At 48.7% G+C, this 18,190-nt stretch overlaps 1 protein-coding gene across 1 annotated transcript; it reads right to left on the reverse strand.

The window, feature by feature from the left end:
- Window positions 1-572: 572 nt before the first annotated feature.
- Window positions 573-11,503, reverse strand: LOC101157929 (cerebellar degeneration-related protein 2-like). The gene is made up of 6 exons (XM_023949580.2): window positions 11,190-11,503; window positions 5,073-5,185; window positions 3,295-3,443; window positions 3,063-3,227; window positions 2,782-2,989; window positions 573-2,115 (listed from the first exon to the last, which is right to left on the reverse strand). The coding sequence occupies exons 1-6, from the start codon at window positions 11,266-11,268 to the stop codon at window positions 1,348-1,350; spliced, it is 1,482 nt and encodes a 493-aa protein (XP_023805348.1). The 5' UTR covers window positions 11,269-11,503; the 3' UTR covers window positions 573-1,347.
- Window positions 11,504-18,190: the final 6,687 nt, after the last annotated feature.

An 18,190-nucleotide genomic window follows, 5' to 3' on the forward strand; every position in this document is an offset into this window, starting at 1 on the left:
CGCGATGTAATGTTTGTTTTTCACCACTAGAAGGCGCAGGTGTGAAGTCGGGAGTTAAGGTTCCGTCATTAAAAAGGTTTGTTATATAAAAGCTGTGATACATGTTTTAAAATACAAATGACTGAATCGATGAAAGGTCTCTGAGGCTCTTGGACTCGACGCCAGAATAGGAGGAAAAGTCCAGAATCTTTCCAGTTATGGTGTAAGAAAAGAACCAACACCGAATGTAGCGCGCGCCAAAGATAGCCTAAACGTGAAACATGTGAGCGATTCTGGAACATAATTAAAAATAAAAGTCAAAACCAGAAATACTGTTTCATTTGCAAAATAAAGCTGCATTTTTTTTGACTCAAAATTAAAATGAAAAAGAAATCCGTCAAAATGCTTTTTCATTTTCTTCTTCAACACTGCGTATTCTGTCACTTAATTAAAGTAGCAGAAGTGTATAATACATTCACTTCTGTATAATACATACTTCTATTGACCTTTTATGGTCATTTTCACAGTAATGTGTATCGTTTTTTCCAATAGTTTTGCTCATTTTTTTCACAAATGAACAGAAAAACACAGTATTTCCTTAATGCTTTATTAATGCTTATGGACACAATAACATGTATTAAATGTTTGTGGCAAAGTAGCTGATGAACTCACACTCAACAGATTTAAACCAAATAAAAGCATGAAGCAATATAAATAGTTGTTTTTAACGTTGACATACAGGCACTGCAAAGGTTCAAATCCTTCAGGCACACTGTTTGACCGGAAACGCCATCTGAGGGTGAGACGCTCCTGCAGAGCCTGCAGAGGATGATGAGGGTTTCCTCTCATGATGAAGAGTATAAAACGTTTAGTTAAAGACACACGGAGGGAGAAGCTGCTGCAGCTGTGAGGAAGGTGAGCCTGATAGTTGGAGAAGACCGAAACGTTCAGGTTCTCCGCGTTTGCAGAGAACCTCCACAGTGTCTGTCGGGAGGTCAGTCTGATGATAAACGCCTCAGAACTCAGCTCCTTCTCCTGGATGTTCTCCTCCAGCCTCTGCTCCCCGATGAGGAGAAACAGAAACCGCTGTAGAGAGCGGCGCTCAGGAGGACTGTGACAGGAAGTGACCCAAACAGAAAATAACCACGTCACGCTTTCATTTCTGCGGTTCTCCAGGAGACGTGAGGAGGCGGCTGAAGCTGCAGCAGATGGTTAGCACCATGGAGGAGCAGCGCCCACAGCAGGAGGTCCTCCGTGAAGAAGCTCCTCCTCCTCGTGAAGACGGTCTGACGGTCTTCTGGTGGGGTGGTGCTCTTTTTCAGATCATCTGAGCCCCCCCCCGGCTGCTTCTTCACCTCCTGCAGACCCTCAGTGTTTGCTGGATTTTCCCGATTTTCCCGATTTGCTGACTTTGGCAGCTTTGGTGGCTTTGATGTCCATCTTGGTCTTCTGGATGCGAGAGAAGATCTCCTTGAAGAGGGCCTTGTACTCCGGCGTGTTCTGGCCCAGCCGCTTGTCCACCGCCTCCACCTGCCTGCCGATGCTCTCCAAGGCCTCGGGGGTGGAGGGAGACTGGGTCGGTGTGGGGGGAGGCGCCGGGGCGGGGTCCGCGGCACAGTCTCTCATGGACGGATCTCTGGAGACGGGGCGGGAGGTCTGCACGCCGGCGTGGCACAGGCTCTCCTCGTGACGCCGGCACTTGCCCAGCAGCTCCTCGTACTTCTCCAGCAGGGCGTGGTACTGCTCGTCCACCTCCCTGAGGATGGACATGCCCCTCTTCCTCACGCTGTTGGCGTGGAGCGCGTAGCTGCCCCTCCTGCGGCCGGACGCGTCCCGGGCCACGATGGCGTTGAGCGCCGTGTCGCTGCAGCTCTTTCTGACGGGGTTGGACTCTGGCAAAGCCTCCCCTCCCACCCCTACCCCCCCTTTGGCGTCCTCCCTCACGCCGCCCCCTGATTCCCCGACGCCCACTTCCAGGAAGGTGTCTGTTTCCGGGGTGATGCTGAGGACGGTCTGGGTCAGCGCCACGCCGTCGTCCTCACCGCCCATCAGGAAGGTGCGGGCGCGGCGGAGCTGCTGGAGCTCCTGCAGCTCGCCCTCCAGCTCTCGAACCCTCGCCTGGCAGCTCTCAGCGTCCTGCAGGGAGAGGAGCGTTACACCTGCAGCTTCAAGTGATGCACAAGGACAAAAAACCCATTAACCCTCCTGTTTGCTGGACCGAGTGGCCCCGCCCCCTTGGCGTTTCAAACAGGAAGTACCCACAAATCCCGTAGACTTGTATGGAGACATAAACAGCTGTTCCTCAGTCATTCTATTGGTCAGGAGAACCGTTCTGGATCTGATTCCTGTTTTTCTTCTTTAAAATCCTCTTTTTTCAGGATTTTTTTTCTGTAGTTCAACTTATTCATTTCATAAACTGACCAATCAGATGCCTCAGTAAAAGTGGGCGTGTCCGGCTGGTCCCAACATCCACCATTTAAAATGTGAGACAGATTTTGTGTTGGCCTGCTCACTCCTGATTGGGGAGAGTGGTTGCCATAGAAACGATGACTCACACCGACTCGGACCAATCACTGCTTACAGGCAAAGTCTGGCTCCAACAGAGCGGCGTCCGTATGGCAAAAAAATGGCGACTAAATTGACTTCATTTGGTTGGAGCTGGAAGTGAAGTCGCTCAGTCCAGTTCTTATACAGTCAATGGTTCGGTCCAAACCAGACTTCAGATCAGAATCCAGAGAACCATCAAAGGAAACCAGACCTGGACTGAAGCTGCTAAACGTCTCCCTCTGGTTCTGATCTCACCTGCACTCGGGTCTGCAGCCGGGAGAACTCTGCCACCAGCAGGTTGCACTCCTTCTCCACCCCCTCCCGCTGAGCCCGCTCTGCCCGGACCGCGGCCCGCAGGGCCGACACCGCCTCCCTCAGGTGCTGGTTCTCCTCCTGGAACGGCTGCCGCTTGGCCTCCACGGTGAAGCTCTCAGCTCTTCCCACCACAAACTCGTCCTCGTACCTGACGGGAGCACAGACACGGTCACCCCTTCACCCCCGCGGTGCTCCGCACTCCCCGCCCTCCCCGCTCCCACCTGGGCGCCGTGCACAGCTCCCTCAGGCAGGGGAAGGAGTGGATGGTCTTGCGCCGCTCCCTCTTCTCCCTCTTGACCCGGAGCTGCTCCATGGAGCGAAGCTGCTCCGCCTGTGTAGACAGAGACTCCACCTGGTTCTGCAGCGCCTCGATGGTCACGGTGAGCCTGCAGAAGGGGGCGGGGAAAGGTCAGCGTGTCAGCGGCGAGGGGGGGAGGCGGCGGGCGGGCTGACCTCTCGATCTTCTGCTGCGAGGCCTTGCTGTCCGTCACCAGGCTCAGGTTGGTGCCCTCCAGCTCTCTGGCCGTGCCGTCCAGCTGCTCGTACACTTTGGCGTGTTGTTCGTTCATGTCCCGCAGAACGTCCAGCTGCTTCACCAGGTACTAGAACCGCACAAGCAGACGGAGCGTCCAGACAGATTCTGCAGCTTTTACACCTGTTCTGTCCCACCTTTGTTGTTCAGCAGACGACTCTGAGGCAATAAACACCTGACAGACGCTTCAGTGCTGACCTCCATTAACCATGTCCTAAAACAGGGGTCGGGAACCTATGGCTCGCGAGCCATATATGGCTCTTTTGATGGTCACATGTGGTTCGCAGACACATTTTTAATTTTTTCTTTTTCATTAGACCAGTCCTTCTTGGGCGCGATGCGATGGCAGAGCGCGCAGTAGTAGCGGTGCTTAGAGAGAAGGATCTGCGCCAGCGCTATCAGTTACTATTATCTATTATTTCACAGAGTTTGTAGCAGCCGGAAACCTGTGAATTGCCGTGCCTAAAACTGCGCGCTCCCGTCTCTGAGAAAGAGCGCGTAGATGCGGGGACGGGATGTGTGAGGGAGAAAGCAGAGGGTGAGGGTGGAGTTGTGGGCTCGGTCAGTAAGGTGAACCGCGCAGGGATTGTAAAAACATAAAACCCGCTGCCCGTCACTCACTGCAGCGTGTGAGTGTGTGTTTGGCTCCGTATCTGCATGTGAGCAGTCTTTCTCACATCTACAGAACATTCAGACCTAAGATCACGTTTAAAGTCTCAACGCCTGCATGAAGCAGAAACTCACCACGTATCAACCAGACTAGACCATCAGCAAAACTACCACGAGAAATACTCACCATTTATTAGCAACAGCATAACAATGTTATTAAAAAGAATCCTCAGACTTATTGTACTTTAAAAATGTTGAAATTAAATCAAATGCACACATTCATTTGTATATTTAGTTTTAAACATATTGTAGAAGACTGAGTTTAACGTGGCTGTTGGGCCGCGTTAAAAGTTCTGGAGTTCCTTGAACGCATCAAGCAGAGATCTGATTGGCTCTCAGTTCTGTCGCTCAGCCTGTTGTTAGGTAATTTGGACCAATGGGGTTCAGCTATGGGCCGAATAAGGGAAATGGGAGGGCTGGAGCGGGAGCAGGTGAATATAAAGTTGGGAGAAGCGCTCTCGTCTCGTCTCGGCGGGAGAGATCCAGGAGTTGCTGAATTAATTTACGGCATTTGTTACAGCCTGCATTAACCAGAATAAAGAACCTTAAAAGAGGTTAAGTCTCCGTGTGGGAAAAGGACGCTACATTATTATATGGCTCTTTCGAAATTACATTTCAAAATATGTGGCGTTTATGGCTCTCTTGGCCAAAAAGGTTCCCGACCCCTGTCCTAAAATGTTTCTGGTCCTTTCCTTCACTCAGTTTAAACGTTGAAGTAGCCATGACACTACCACCGCCGTGCTTCCCAGCTGCAGTGAAAATGAATCTGCTTCTAGATGTGAGTTTAGCCTCTTTTTCTGCTGCTCTCCTCCTAACCGACCCGAGTGTGACCGCAGCTGAACGTCTGTTTGTCGTTGAAGGTCAGAAATCGGTTCAATCTTTTGCCGTGAAACCCTCCAAATGTTCCAGAAGCATCACTCTGAGTCCAGATGACAGTCAGACTGGAGGAGCAGGACTGAAGCTGAAGTGGAGACGCACAAATGTTGTCTACATCACACGCAGTAAAACATGGAGAAGCTGGTGGGTTCACCTCGATCTCCTGCACCTGCTCCTCATTGGTGATGTACATCTGCTGCAGGGAGTCCTCCAGCTCCTTGTTCCTCTCCAGCAGAGTCTTCCCCAGCTCCGCCGCCAGGTGAAGGTCTGGCCATGGAAACAAGAAGCCAAAGGTTAGAGGAGGAGTCGCTCTTCATCGTCTCCCTCCAGACCCCAGCCTGCCCATCAGCCCCACTCCTCCTCCTTCTGCCTCAGACGGACAGACTGAGATGAAGGCCAACCGTCCTCTTCCTCTGCAGCTGCAGCGGCGTGAGCCCAGAAGGACCACGTCTACCCACGCGGCGGTACATGGGACACCGGGACGAGCCCTGATGGATGCTGGGACATGTGGGAGACCTGAGTTCCTACATCGTTTTTAGGGGTGAGGGCGGGACTTTGGACCCTGTGAGGGTTCAGAAAGGACTTAAAGCCAGAGGAAGTCATTTCATCCTAAACTAGGATCAAACCGCCGCCATGTGGAGTTAGCATACTAGCTTTAGCCTTGGTAGCGTTTGTACAGTTCATGAGTTCAAAGGTCAAATCAAAAGGTCAGGTGACCTGCTAGCATCAAACTAGCCCAGTCAGACGGGGATGATGACACTCATCTGTCAGTCAAAAGGCCACGCCCCCTTTTTAATCCTCAAACATGCTTCCATTGTAAAGTTGGAGCATAAAGTGAGCCGAGGCCTCCTGGGGGAGCAGCCCCCTAGTGGTGACCAGCTGAACTGCCCCGGCTCCAACTACACTGTTGGGGGGGGTCTCCTGGGTTTCAAAGCAGCTTTAGCTTCCTGTTGCATTATGGGAGCACGGTTACTGTCAGAATGCGGTTAGACCATGGCGTTTTCATGTTTGCTTTGGGGCCACCATGAGAGAAAACATCTTCAACATAAACCTGTCAGATTATGGAGAATCATCCAGATGAGAAAGTCAAAATGTTATAACATAGTAAAACAATTATTATTAGAAAAAGATGTCAAATTATGAGAACAAAGTCTACATTTTAAGTCAATAAAAAAGTCAATATTTTGCTAGAATAAAGTCATAAATGTATTTTTTTAAACTGATCCTTTTTTGTAAATAACTGTACTTTTACAAACTAAAGTCCGATTCTAGCGCTTCCTCTGCAAACTCAAACGGGTTACGTCTGTTGAGACACTTCAAAGCCACATTTCACTTTTCATTTTTAAACTGGAGCAGAAATCTACGACTTTGACTTCTTTCTGATCATTTCCGGACTCTGTTCTGGTCTGTTTTCCTCTCCCATGGGGACGGAAACGCTCCTCGTTTCTCCTCGTTTCTCCTCGTTTCTCCTCCTCCTGTCCTGCAGCAGCTCCATGAGGCGTCATTCCCACAGATGCAGGAATTCCTGTGGGTCGGAGCTTCAGGATTCCTCAGCAGAACATGAGGTTCTCCACGCTCCTCACAGAGCAGCTGCTCTGGACCTGTGATGTGGAAAACATCTGGATGTGTCCGTGTCTTCCTCACAGGGAAGACTGGAAACAGATGCTGCTGCTTTTCAAAGCTAAACTCCCCAAAGGTTTCAGAAATGTTCACACCGACCTCTTCAAGGACCTTCAGGCTCACGTTGATGACAGAAGATCATCCAAACTTTGACAGAGACAGAAATCAAGCGACCGACATCTGTTTTTGTGTTGAAGGCCTCCAGGATCTCCATCAGTGCTGATGACGTCTCACATGTGAGCAAAGGGAAGAGCAAGACTCACATGTTCCTCCAGAGTTCTCAGAGACACGTAGGAGAGCAGACGCGGGTCCAGACGACCCACAGAACCTTACAAACACTGACCAACGTTCTCTTTTTGTTGCTCAGAGACAAACGCAGATCCAGGAAGCAGCAGGAAGCTCCTCGCCGGTACCGAGACGGTCCGCTTCCTTCCTGTTTGACAACTCAACGCCGACTCATGGAAGCTTCAATTACAGCTACCACGCCCGCTTTTATTTTGGAAATATCAATTGTTTTAAAAAATGCTGGTGCATCTCAGAGACTTCCAGCTCGGTTCTGGTTCTAGAGATGCTGTTCTTGAAGGAGGGATGGAGGCTCGTCTCCTGTCTGTCAGACCTCACATCCCGTCCGTCTCCACAGAGACTCTCCTTTCATTTGAACGTTTTACTGTGAAAATCATTTGAATTTAAAGAAGTGGAAAATGGGAATGATAAAGTGGGAGGGGCTAAAAATGGTTAATATTCTGTTGTTTTCTGCAGAGTTTTGATTGACAGCGTCTGCTAAACAGTAAAGTGAGTTAACATCCAGAGGATTAGGCGAAATCAGATTCACCGTAACCACAGTTACTGGGAAACGGGCCAACAGAACCGTCTGCACTCAGGCCCAAAGCCTCCCAGCCTGAGTGACAGCTGTGTCCCCCCCCTGAAGGAGTCAAGGCCTCCTCTCTGCTCCATCAGCGCCTCCATCTTTCCGCTTCCACATCTATATTTCCACGCCAGCACAAGAAACGTCACGATCCTCTTCACGGGCAGCACCAAGAAGTCCGGTCCAGCAGAACGGCAGCATCAGCACCCCTGAGCTGGAAAGACTGGAGAACGAGTGATGGAGGGATGAGCGGAGAAACGAGGCGGCGACCATGATGACTCAGCAGTCTGTCTGCCTTCAGAGGCTGGAGACCCTTAGTCAGCATTGAAGAAGCTTCTAGAGGCCAAACGCAACGAGCTCCTCCGGTTCTATGGAAGCGATTATGTAGCATAAATAAAAAGCAAAGTCAAAACCAGAAATGCTTTTTCATTTTCAAAATGAAAAAGCATTTTTTGACTCAAAAATAAAATGAAAAAGCAATCCACCAAAATGCTTTTTCATTTCCTTCCTCAACACAGCTTATTCTGTCACTTAATTAAAATTAAAATGAAAATGGTATTTGACATTTCATTTTCAAGACGTTCTCTGGTAAATGTGTAGCATAATTCTTTTAGAAATGTCTAATTTGACAATTAAAATGGATTAATAGAAATGCTTTTTAATTTTCAAAATGTAGCTGCATCAAATGACTCAAAATTAAAAAGAAAAAGCAATATTTCAAAATGCTTTTTCATTTTTTACCTAAAACCGCTTATTCTGTGTCCTAATTAAAACGAAAATGCAAAGAGGGGATTGCATTTGCATTTTAACATCCACCCCGCGCAGCTCGTCACAATATTCATTTAGGGAAAGCAATAGCAGAGGGGAGGCGGGGCGATGACGTCACTGCTTTCTCCGTGTGTCCGGCCGCTGACTGACGCACACACGCGCACCAGGAGCAGACTGTGTTAGCGGCAGAGACGAGGGTTTTGTGATGGTTATGCACTTCTGATGAGTTTCCACAGCTTCTCAGGACTAAGTAGCTGCATGTCCGCCTTCTGCGGTCCTCCTCCGGCCGCACCGCGGACAAGCTTTTTTCTTCGGACCGCCAGCTCAGCTGCCTTCGCACAGCGGAGCGCGAAGCTCCTGATGATCGCTGAAGGCGGAAATGCTGCTGCGATCTGAGAAACCATTATATGAATTTGTGTTTCCAGTGGTGTCCAGAACAAAATAAAGACTGATGTAATTCACAGATATTTACACATTTATCTGCAGCTTCGCGGTGAATTTACTGTTTGATGACAGCTGGAGCTCCATCAACAGACAGTAGATTTCTCGATGCTAAACGTTGCTGGTTGGACCAAAAACACTCACTCAGCGCGAAGCTGCAGGAGACTATCTTCATAATGTGCTTTTATTACAGTTATGCTAATATTTTACGGCCTGCTCTGCTCGATTATATGTTTTTAAATCCGTGCGGTCAGACGACGCTAAAGTTGGCTTACGATTCACAGCTTCTGATTCGCGAGGGAGCTGAAGGAACATTCTGCTGCATTTTTCACATTAAGATCACCTAAAACCGGGTCCTGTTCACAAACCGCTGGACCTGGCCAGCTCAAACCTGGATTCCTGGATCTTAATAAATCAAACAGCAAATTCACCGCGAAGCTGCAGATAAATGTGTAAATATCTGTGAATTACATCAGTCTTTATTTTGTTCTGGACACCACTGGAAACACAAATTCATATGATGGTTTCTCAGATCGCAGCAGCATTTCCGCCTTCAGCGATCGTCGGGAGCTTCGCGCTCCGCTGTGTGAAGGCAGCTGGCGGTCCGAAGAACAAAGCTTGTCCGCGGTGCGTCCGGAGGAGGACCGCAGAAGGCGGACATGCTGCTATGTAGTCCTGAGAAGCTGTGGAAACTCATCAGAAGTTCACAACCATCACAAAACCCTCGTCTCTGCCGCTAACACAGTCTGCTCTTGGTGCGTGTGTGTGCGTCAGTCAGCAGCCGGACACACAGAGAAAGCAGTGACGTCATCGCCCCGCCTCCCCTCTGCTATTGCTTTTTCTAAATGAATTTTGTGACAAGGTGCGCGGGGTGGATGTTAAAATGCAAATGCAATCCCCTCTTTGCATTTCTGTTTTAATTATGACACAGAATAAGCGGTTTTAGGTAAAAAATGAAAAAACATTTTGAAATATTGCTTTTTCTTTTTAATTTTGAGTCATTTGATGCAGCTACATTTTGAAAATTAAAAAGCATTTCTGTTAATCCATTTTAATTGTCAAATTAGACATTTCTAAATGAATTATGCTACACATTTACCATGGACCTTTTTGAAAATGAAACGTCAAATACCATTTTCTTTATCATTTTAATTAAGTGACAGAAAAAGCTGGGTTGAAGTATAAAATGATAAAGCATTTTGAAGTATTGCTTTTTCTTTTTAATTTTGAGTCAAAAAATGCAGCTACATTTTGAAAATTAAAAAGCATTTCTATTAATCCATTTTAATTGTCAAATTAGACATTTCTAAATGAATTATGCTACACATTTACCATGGACCTTTTTGAAAATGAAACGTCAAATACCATTTTCTTTATCATTTTAATTAAGTGACAGAAAAAGCTGGGTTGAGGAAGGAAATGAAAAAGCATTTTGGTGGATTGCTTTTTCATTTTATTTTTGAGTCAAAAAATGCTTTTTCATTTTGAAAATGAAAAAGCATTTCTGGTTTTGACTTTGCTTTTTATTTATGCTACATAATCGCTTCCATACGGTTCTGACTGAGATGATGGAGACGCTCTGCTGCAGGAGGAGCAGCTGCAGGAGGAGGACGCTGCAGGAGGAGCAGCTGCAGGAGGAGGACGCTGCAGGAGGAGCAGCTGCAGGAGGAGCAGCTGCAGGAGGAACAGCTGCAGGAGGAGCAGCTGCAGGAGGAGCAGCAGCAGGAGGAGCAGCTGCAGGAGGAGCAGCTGCAGGAGGAGCAGCTGCAGGAGGAGGACGCTGCAGGAGGAGCAGCTGCAGGAGGAGCAGCTGCAGGAGGAGCAGCTGCAGGAGGAGGACGCTGCAGGAGGAGCAGCTGCAGGAGGAGCAGCTGCAGGAGGAGGACGCTGCAGGAGGAGCAGCTGCAGGAGGAACAGCTGCAGGAGGAGCAGCTGCAGGAGGAGCAGCTGCAGGAGGAGGACGCTGCAGGAGGAGCAGCTGCAGGAGGAGCAGCTGCAGGAGGAGGACGCTGCAGGAAGAGCAGCTGCAGGAGGAGCAGCTGCAGGAGGAGGACGCTGCAGGAGGAGCAGCTGCAGGAGGAGGACGCTGCAGCTCACGACCCACAGGAGGGAAACAGAAATCCATCCCAACAAAAGCACAAGAGTGGAACAGTCCGCTGATGGTTCAGTCCGTCGCTCCAAAACAGAGGAGAGCAGGAGCTGAACCTCCTGCAGGAGGTTCCTGGAGGAGCCTCGGCTCCAGCAGGAACCTGCTTTTGGAACCTCCTGCAGGAGAGAAGGAACAGTAAGGTTCCTTAACCTCCTGGCGGAGCCTCGGCTCCAGCTGGCACCTCCTGCAGGAGGTTCAGGACCTCCGCTCCTCCTACGTCTGAACATCCCAAAGCGTTCGGTCCGCTTTCCTCCAGAACTGACATATTTGTATCTTAAAGGTTCCGTCCAGATGAGCTAACATCTTTAGCTTGGATCGCATTAGCTTAACAGAGGGGGTTTCCCGCCTTTGTTAATTGTTCCGAGGCCCAGCGGGCCGCCGGGACCGGGGGCTGCTGTGGTGGTTGGGGGGGCCGCGTCGCGCCTTACCCTGCTCCAGGTCCTGCTGGTCGTACCAGGGCTCCTCCTCCTCGGTGATGAACTCCTCCATCCTCCCCGGGCTCAGCATGGGGGTCGCTCCTGAAAAATGAGGGAACAATGGCCGCCCGGCGGGCTGCTGGGGCGGCGATGGATGCGCGCGGCTCTGTCGTCCTCCTTTCCGCTCCTCCGGGTCTCCTCCTCACTCTGCGCCTCCCCCGCCTCCCATCCAGCCGGTCCAGCCCCGCGCTCCAGCCCGGACGCGGAGCTCCGAGCTGCGGCTGCGCTGCTGCTGAGACGTGGCAGCGGCGCCCTGCGATGCGTTCAGGTGCAGCTCGGTTTTCTCTCTGCTGTCAGCTGTTATACCAGCTTTATTCACAGTCAAATATCAAAACTCTGCGCTATAACAACAACTCTGTTGAATCAACGGAACCAGAACCGGAGCATTTTCTGGATGACAGGTCACACAAACAGCGATGGGGGTTTGGGTCTGACAGGGTTCTGTTATTCAGGCCCGCTGAATGTGGTCTTTGGTAGAACTACTGATGGGTCCATCGACCTTTAGAGTCCAGAAGCACTGAGGTCCGAACCCTGTCTGTCAGCACAGCTGGCACATCTGGAAATTCCCAGCTTTTGAGCTGACTTTGAAGAATGATAGCGCAGTTATTTTATTTATTTTCGAAAATCTTTATTGAAGATTTACAGGATCATATTATAAAATCGAGTCAACTATAAAGTACACAGATAGAAAAATGAAGTTGCTATTCTGCGCATTCAAAAAATTCCAGGGTGTCAAAAGTTCATTTCTTGTTGAAGTTCTCGTAGTAAAGCAGGTCTCACCAATATTGAGACTGAACGTGATGGTAAAGGTGTAAAAAACATTTAAATAACATTATAATTCCTTCATTCCTGCATCCATGACTACTGCGAGTTCTTTGGGGGAAACTGGAATATTATGACTATATATTCTTCCATCCACTTTGCTCTACATCTCATAAATGCACCTTTTCCTTCTATTCCTTTTTCTAGTTTGTTGTTAAATTTGAATAATTCCCAGTTAGGACTGAATACATTGTTGATGCAGTAGCTTAGAATGATTTGATCATTTTTCTTGTCATTTCTATAACAGTGTTGTGGGACAGAAGACTGTTATTTATTTCCAGCGCTGAATGTTGGACATTGGGGAGAATTAACTTTAGGGAGACGATCATTTGGTCAGAAAAAGGAGCTGCATGAGAATTCACATCAACATCAAGGCAAGTTTATTTGTACAGCACAATTCGTACACAAAGTAATTCAAGGTGTTTCACAAAACAGAAAAATGCATTAAAATCACAATACATCATAGAAATAATCAACGTTAAAAAAAAAATTGAAAATTGATTTAAAAATAAAGGAAGGAAAGGAAAGAAAAGTGCAGATAGGACCTTTCAGTCATATACACGGCTAAACAGAAATGTTTTAAGTCTAGATTTGAACATGAACACAGAAGAGGCCTGTCTTACGCCTTCAGAGAGGCTGTTCCAGATTTTAGCTGCAGAATATTGAAACGCTGATTCCCCTTGTTTAGTTCTGACTCTGGGAATCAACATCAGTGACATTTATTTTTTTATGTGAGCCAATAACCAATCAGAGATTATTTAGAATAATAAACAATGATTTGAATGAAGGGAGTTTTGCTCTAAATACATCTACAATTTCAAATGTATCCATGAAATGTTATAAATATTTATTGTTGTGGTTTGTTTTTAGGAGGCTGTCTATCTAAGGTTTTGTCATTAACAACATTGAAATCACCACCAAAAATCAAAAAGGCCTCAGAATATTTTTTAAGCCACAAATACATTTTTTCATCCCATAAATCAAATAACAGACTGTTTTCTAAAGGAGAGTTGTAGCCAAATACATTAGAATCGATCAGATAGCGCAGTTATGCTGCGTTCACACCTAACGCGAGTGACGTGGCAGAGGCGGCCGGTTTAACGGTAACAGTCCGGTCCAGCAGCAGCGCGAGTTCAATACCTTCAATTTAAATCAACCTTTATTTATACAGCAGTTTCATACAGAATGTAATGCAAAGTGCCGTCCACAAAAATAACATAACAAAAGTACAATAATTCAATAATAATAATAATAGCCCTTCCCCACCAACATACAAACCTCAACCCCATCTCACACCCCCACCCCCCCAATGCTGATGAACATTGGCAAACAGGCTGAGCACAGTAAGGCAAATGACCATCGTTCAAATAAACGGTGGTCCAGCAGCGATGCCTGAGAAGAAGCCTGTTTCCAAAGAATAGTCGCTAAAGCGAGTCCTCAGGCTGGACGTGTCTCCTATCTGTGACGCACAAAGACACGATGGACGAGAGAATCACTTCAGACTGAACAAAATCCAGCTTTATTTTGATAGTCCACTTCCGCTTAGTGACACGTATATTTGCATGATAGCTACATATTTAGTTTGGAGATAAATATTTGATTTGTACTCACAAGTTACAAAGTTTAAATGTTTACTTTGGGAAATAAATATTTAGGTCAGATCTAAACATTTAAGTTGCGAACTAAATGATTAACTTTGTAAAATTATATACTTAGTTTACCAACTGAACATTTAGTTAATAGACTAAATATACACAATAACAAGACTAATTAATTTTAAGTTAAATAGTTAGCCTGCTAACTAAATATTCAGTTAGTTAATGTAACATTTATAAATACATGAGTTAAAAGGTGAAAATGTGCATTTGAAAAATAAAACCTGTTATTTTTCTCCTAAAACCGACTAAATAACAGAAAATACTGCTGTTAATATTTACACCTCTACTTTAAAGGAAGCTTTCAGTTTGAACTGACATTTACGTCCAATTGTCCTCTAAGGCTACAACAGATTCACCACTAGAGGGCGACACCCCCCAAGACTCTTTATGTTGCATACAAAACAGTACATTTTCTATAAAAGGAAATGCCACGCATGCGCAGGTGAAACACACTGCTTTCAGGTTAACTCTTATTTGATCATTTTACCATGTTGCATGAATTTCTGTGAAAAAGTGTTTAGACTCAAATTTTGGAAGCGATTTCCCCAAGAAACAGAATCAGTTGTCGGTCCATGTTGTGGTTAGAACAGCCATAAAGTGAGTTTTATTCTGAAAGGTCCTAAACGGCCCTGATGGCTGAGCGTCTGTCCTGCAGGGATCAGGATCCCGTCTCTACACGGCTCTCATTCAAACCTCATCTGTGTCCTTATAAAGGAAATGTTCATGAACAAACTTCTGCCACAAAAGCCTCTGCTGTCCCTGACTTTTCATGTGGGGGGGGGGGGGGGGGGGGGGTCTGCAGACAGAGATGCTTGGGCTGGGGGGGGTTGAATGCTGAACAGCAGCGACTGACATAAACAGGACAGACGAGTGATGGACGGACAAAAGAGTCTCTGACGGATTTCCAGCCTCCGCTCTTCGACTTTCAAGCCGTAAATCTAATTTCATGAAACATTCCTGCATTTTCCAAGCTGAGAGCATCAAAGAGCAGGAATGTGAGGGAAACCTCTCAGTTCTGTTATTATGGGATGGCCTGGAGAGAGTCCATGGCTGAAGGAGTTCAGTCTTTAATGTGAAAAGGTCTCAGATGAACACGGAACAGACGATGAAAGCAGAGCAGAGGAAGACCGCGGCACAGCTTTGTTGGAGGAGTGAAGGGTCATGACCCCAGACACACTGAGGGTCACGGCAAAGAGGAAGACGAGGGTCTCAGTTTGGTGTTTGCCATTGTTACGTCAACAGTCTGAGACCATGGGGATCTTCAGACGGACCTCTGGATCCGGCACAGATGCAGTTCTGACACACGCCAAGGAGCTGTCTGGTCTTCAGAACCAAACAAGTCAAACGCCCCGAGAGACCAGATGGACCTTAGATAACTTCCCTCATCTGGGTCCAGAACAAACCTCCACCTCTCTGCTCAGAATCCTCCCGTTTGTCTTCATCTGTCAGTCTGTCCATCGCCACGGAAACAGGAAGGAGTTCAAACACAGCTCCTCTCTGGACCAGCCTGCAGCCTCAAACCAGAATGCTGCAAAGCTGTCAGAGAGCATCTGCTCTAAATCAGAGACGGACTTTTATTTTCTTTCTCCAGAATCAAATCCTGTTTTTGTCGACTTTTCTTGGCTGGAATCCAAACTGCTGCTCCCAGAAACGGGCCTGAATGTGGCGTCTGTGTTTGGTTTGGCTTCAGGTCCACGCCTTTCCTGGAAGGACCTGGACTCTGGGCCAGCCCTCCGACATTCTGGACTCTTCCCCGTGAGGAACCTTAAACGGCATCTCCGCTAAAACCGTCCGGACTCGGGTTTTCCCTGAAGTGTCCCGACTGTGGGCCGGTTCTGGAGCTGCAGACCTGCTCTGTCTGTCAGACGGTCCTGCAGCTCTCAAAGTCTGTGCAGAAAGGCATTGTGGGTAATGAAACAGTTAAAGGTACTAGCTCTAAAAGGACATTCAGGTCAGCTGGCGGGACAACATACAGACACCCCCCCCCCCCCCCCCGCCCGGGTTTCGTCTCCATGGAGACCGAGAACAAAAATAAAGAGGCCCCAGCACAGCTGGTCTGCAGCGACAGAGCGAGAGGAGGAGGAGGAGGAGGAAGAGGAGGAGTGAGTGAGCGCTCAGATGTACAGAGGGGGAGGAAAAGGAGGAGGCGCACAAACTCCCCAAAGAACAAGAGGAGAAAGTGAGCTGCTGGGAAAACAGTGACACAGAAAGGATCGGATCGGCTCCAAACCTCCAAAGGAGACCAGGAGACGGAGGAGAACGTCTGAGAGGACAGGAGGTCTGAGGACAGGAGGACTGAGGACAGGAGGACTGAAGACAGGAGGACTGAGGACAGGAGGACTGAAGACAGGAGGACTGAGGACAGGAGGACTGAAGACAGGAGGTCTGAAGACAGGAGGACTGAAGACAGGAGGACTGAAGACAGGAGGACTGCAGACAGGAGGACTGAAGACAGGAGGACTGCAGACAGGAGGTCTGCAGACAGGAGGACTGCAGACAGGAGGACTGAGGACAGGAGGACTGAGGACAGGAGGTCTGCAGACAGGAGGACTGAAGACAGGAGGACTGAAGACAGGAGGACTGCAGACAGGAGGACTGAAGACAGGAGGACTGCAGACAGGAGGTCTGCAGACAGGAGGACTGCAGACAGGAGGACTGAGGACAGGAGGACTGAGGACAGGAGGACTGAGGACAGGAGGACTGAAGACAGGAGGACTGAAGACAGGAGGTCTGAAGACAGGAGGACTGAAGACAGGAGGACTGAGGACAGGAGGACTGAGGACAGGAGGACTGCAGACAGGAGGACTGAGGACAGGAGGACTGAGGACAGGAGGTCTGAAGACAGGAGGACTGAAGACAGGAGGACTGAAGACAGGAGGACTGCAGACAGGAGGACTGAAGACAGGAGGACTGAGGACAGGAGGACTGAGGACAGGAGGACTGAAGACAGGAGGACTGAAGACAGGAGGTCTGAAGACAGGAGGACTGAGGACAGGAGGACTGAAGACAGGAGGACTGAAGACAGGAGGACTGAAGACAGGAGGTCTGAAGACAGGAGGACTGAAGACAGGAGGACTGAGGACAGGAGGACTGAGGACAGGAGGACTGAAGACAGGAGGACTGAAGACAGGAGGACTGAAGACAGGAGGTCTGAAGACAGGAGGACTGAAGACAGGAGGTCTGCAGACAGGAGGACTGAAGACAGGAGGACTGAAGACAGGAGGACTGAAGACAGGAGGACTGCAGACAGGAGGTCTGCAGACAGGAGGACTGAGGACAGGAGGTCTGAAGACAGGAGGACTGAAGACAGGAGGACTGAAGACAGGAGGACTGAAGACAGGAGGACTGAGGACAGGAGGACTGCAGACAGGAGGACTGAGGACAGGAGGACTGAGGACAGGAGGACTGCAGACAGGAGGACTGAAGACAGGAGGACTGAGGACAGGAGGACTGAAGACAGGAGGACTGAGGACAGGAGGACTGCAGACAGGAGGACTGAGGACAGGAGGACTGAGGACAGGAGGACTGCAGACAGGAGGACTGAAGACAGGAGGACTGAGGACAGGAGGACTGAAGACAGGAGGACTGAAGACAGGAGGACTGAAGACAGGAGGACTGAAGACAGGAGGACTGAGGACAGGAGGACTGAGGACAGGAGGACTGCAGACAGGAGGACTGAGGACAGGAGGACTGAGGACAGGAGGACTGCAGACAGGAGGACTGAAGACAGGAGGACTGAGGACAGGAGGACTGAAGACAGGAGGACTGAAGACAGGAGGACTGAAGACAGGAGGACTGAGGACAGGAGGACTGAGGACAGGAGGACTGAAGACAGGAGGACTGAAGACAGGAGGACTGAAGACAGGAGGTCTGAAGACAGGAGGACTGAAGACAGGAGGTCTGCAGACAGGAGGACTGAAGACAGGAGGACTGAAGACAGGAGGACTGAAGACAGGAGGACTGCAGACAGGAGGACTGAAGACAGGAGGACTGCAGACAGGAGGTCTGCAGACAGGAGGACTGAGGACAGGAGGTCTGAGGACAGGAGGACTGAGGACAGGAGGTCTGCAGACGTTGGAGTCCAGCAGAGGATGCCGTCAGCTTCCAGAGAGCAGTGAGAAGTAGGTGAGTCTGTTTCTTCTTATTCTCTGTTATTCACATTTCAGAAGAAACTTGTTAAAAGGGGGGAGGGGGGCATGGCATGCAGAGGAAAACGTGCAGAAACTTTTTTCTGACTGCAGCAGCACAAACAGGAAGCCAGAGAAACATGTGGGCATGGTTAAGGTCCTCAGAGATTCAGCAGCTGCTCAGGTTCCTCTTAGTCCTGTTTCTCATCATGTTTTTACCCAGAATGCTTCACTCCGATCCTCTGAGATCTCAGACGCCTGGACTTCAGCCCATCCATTTCAATCATTGACTCTTTGGTCTTCAGTCAATCTGGAACCCTGACCTGCTGTTCAAAGCCCACACCAT

The sequence above is a fragment of the Oryzias latipes genome, chromosome 19 (genome assembly GCF_053564925.1).
Source record: "Oryzias latipes strain Hd-rR chromosome 19, Olatipes_Hd-rR_3.1".
NCBI classification, from domain to species: Eukaryota; Metazoa; Chordata; class Actinopteri; order Beloniformes; family Adrianichthyidae; genus Oryzias; species Oryzias latipes.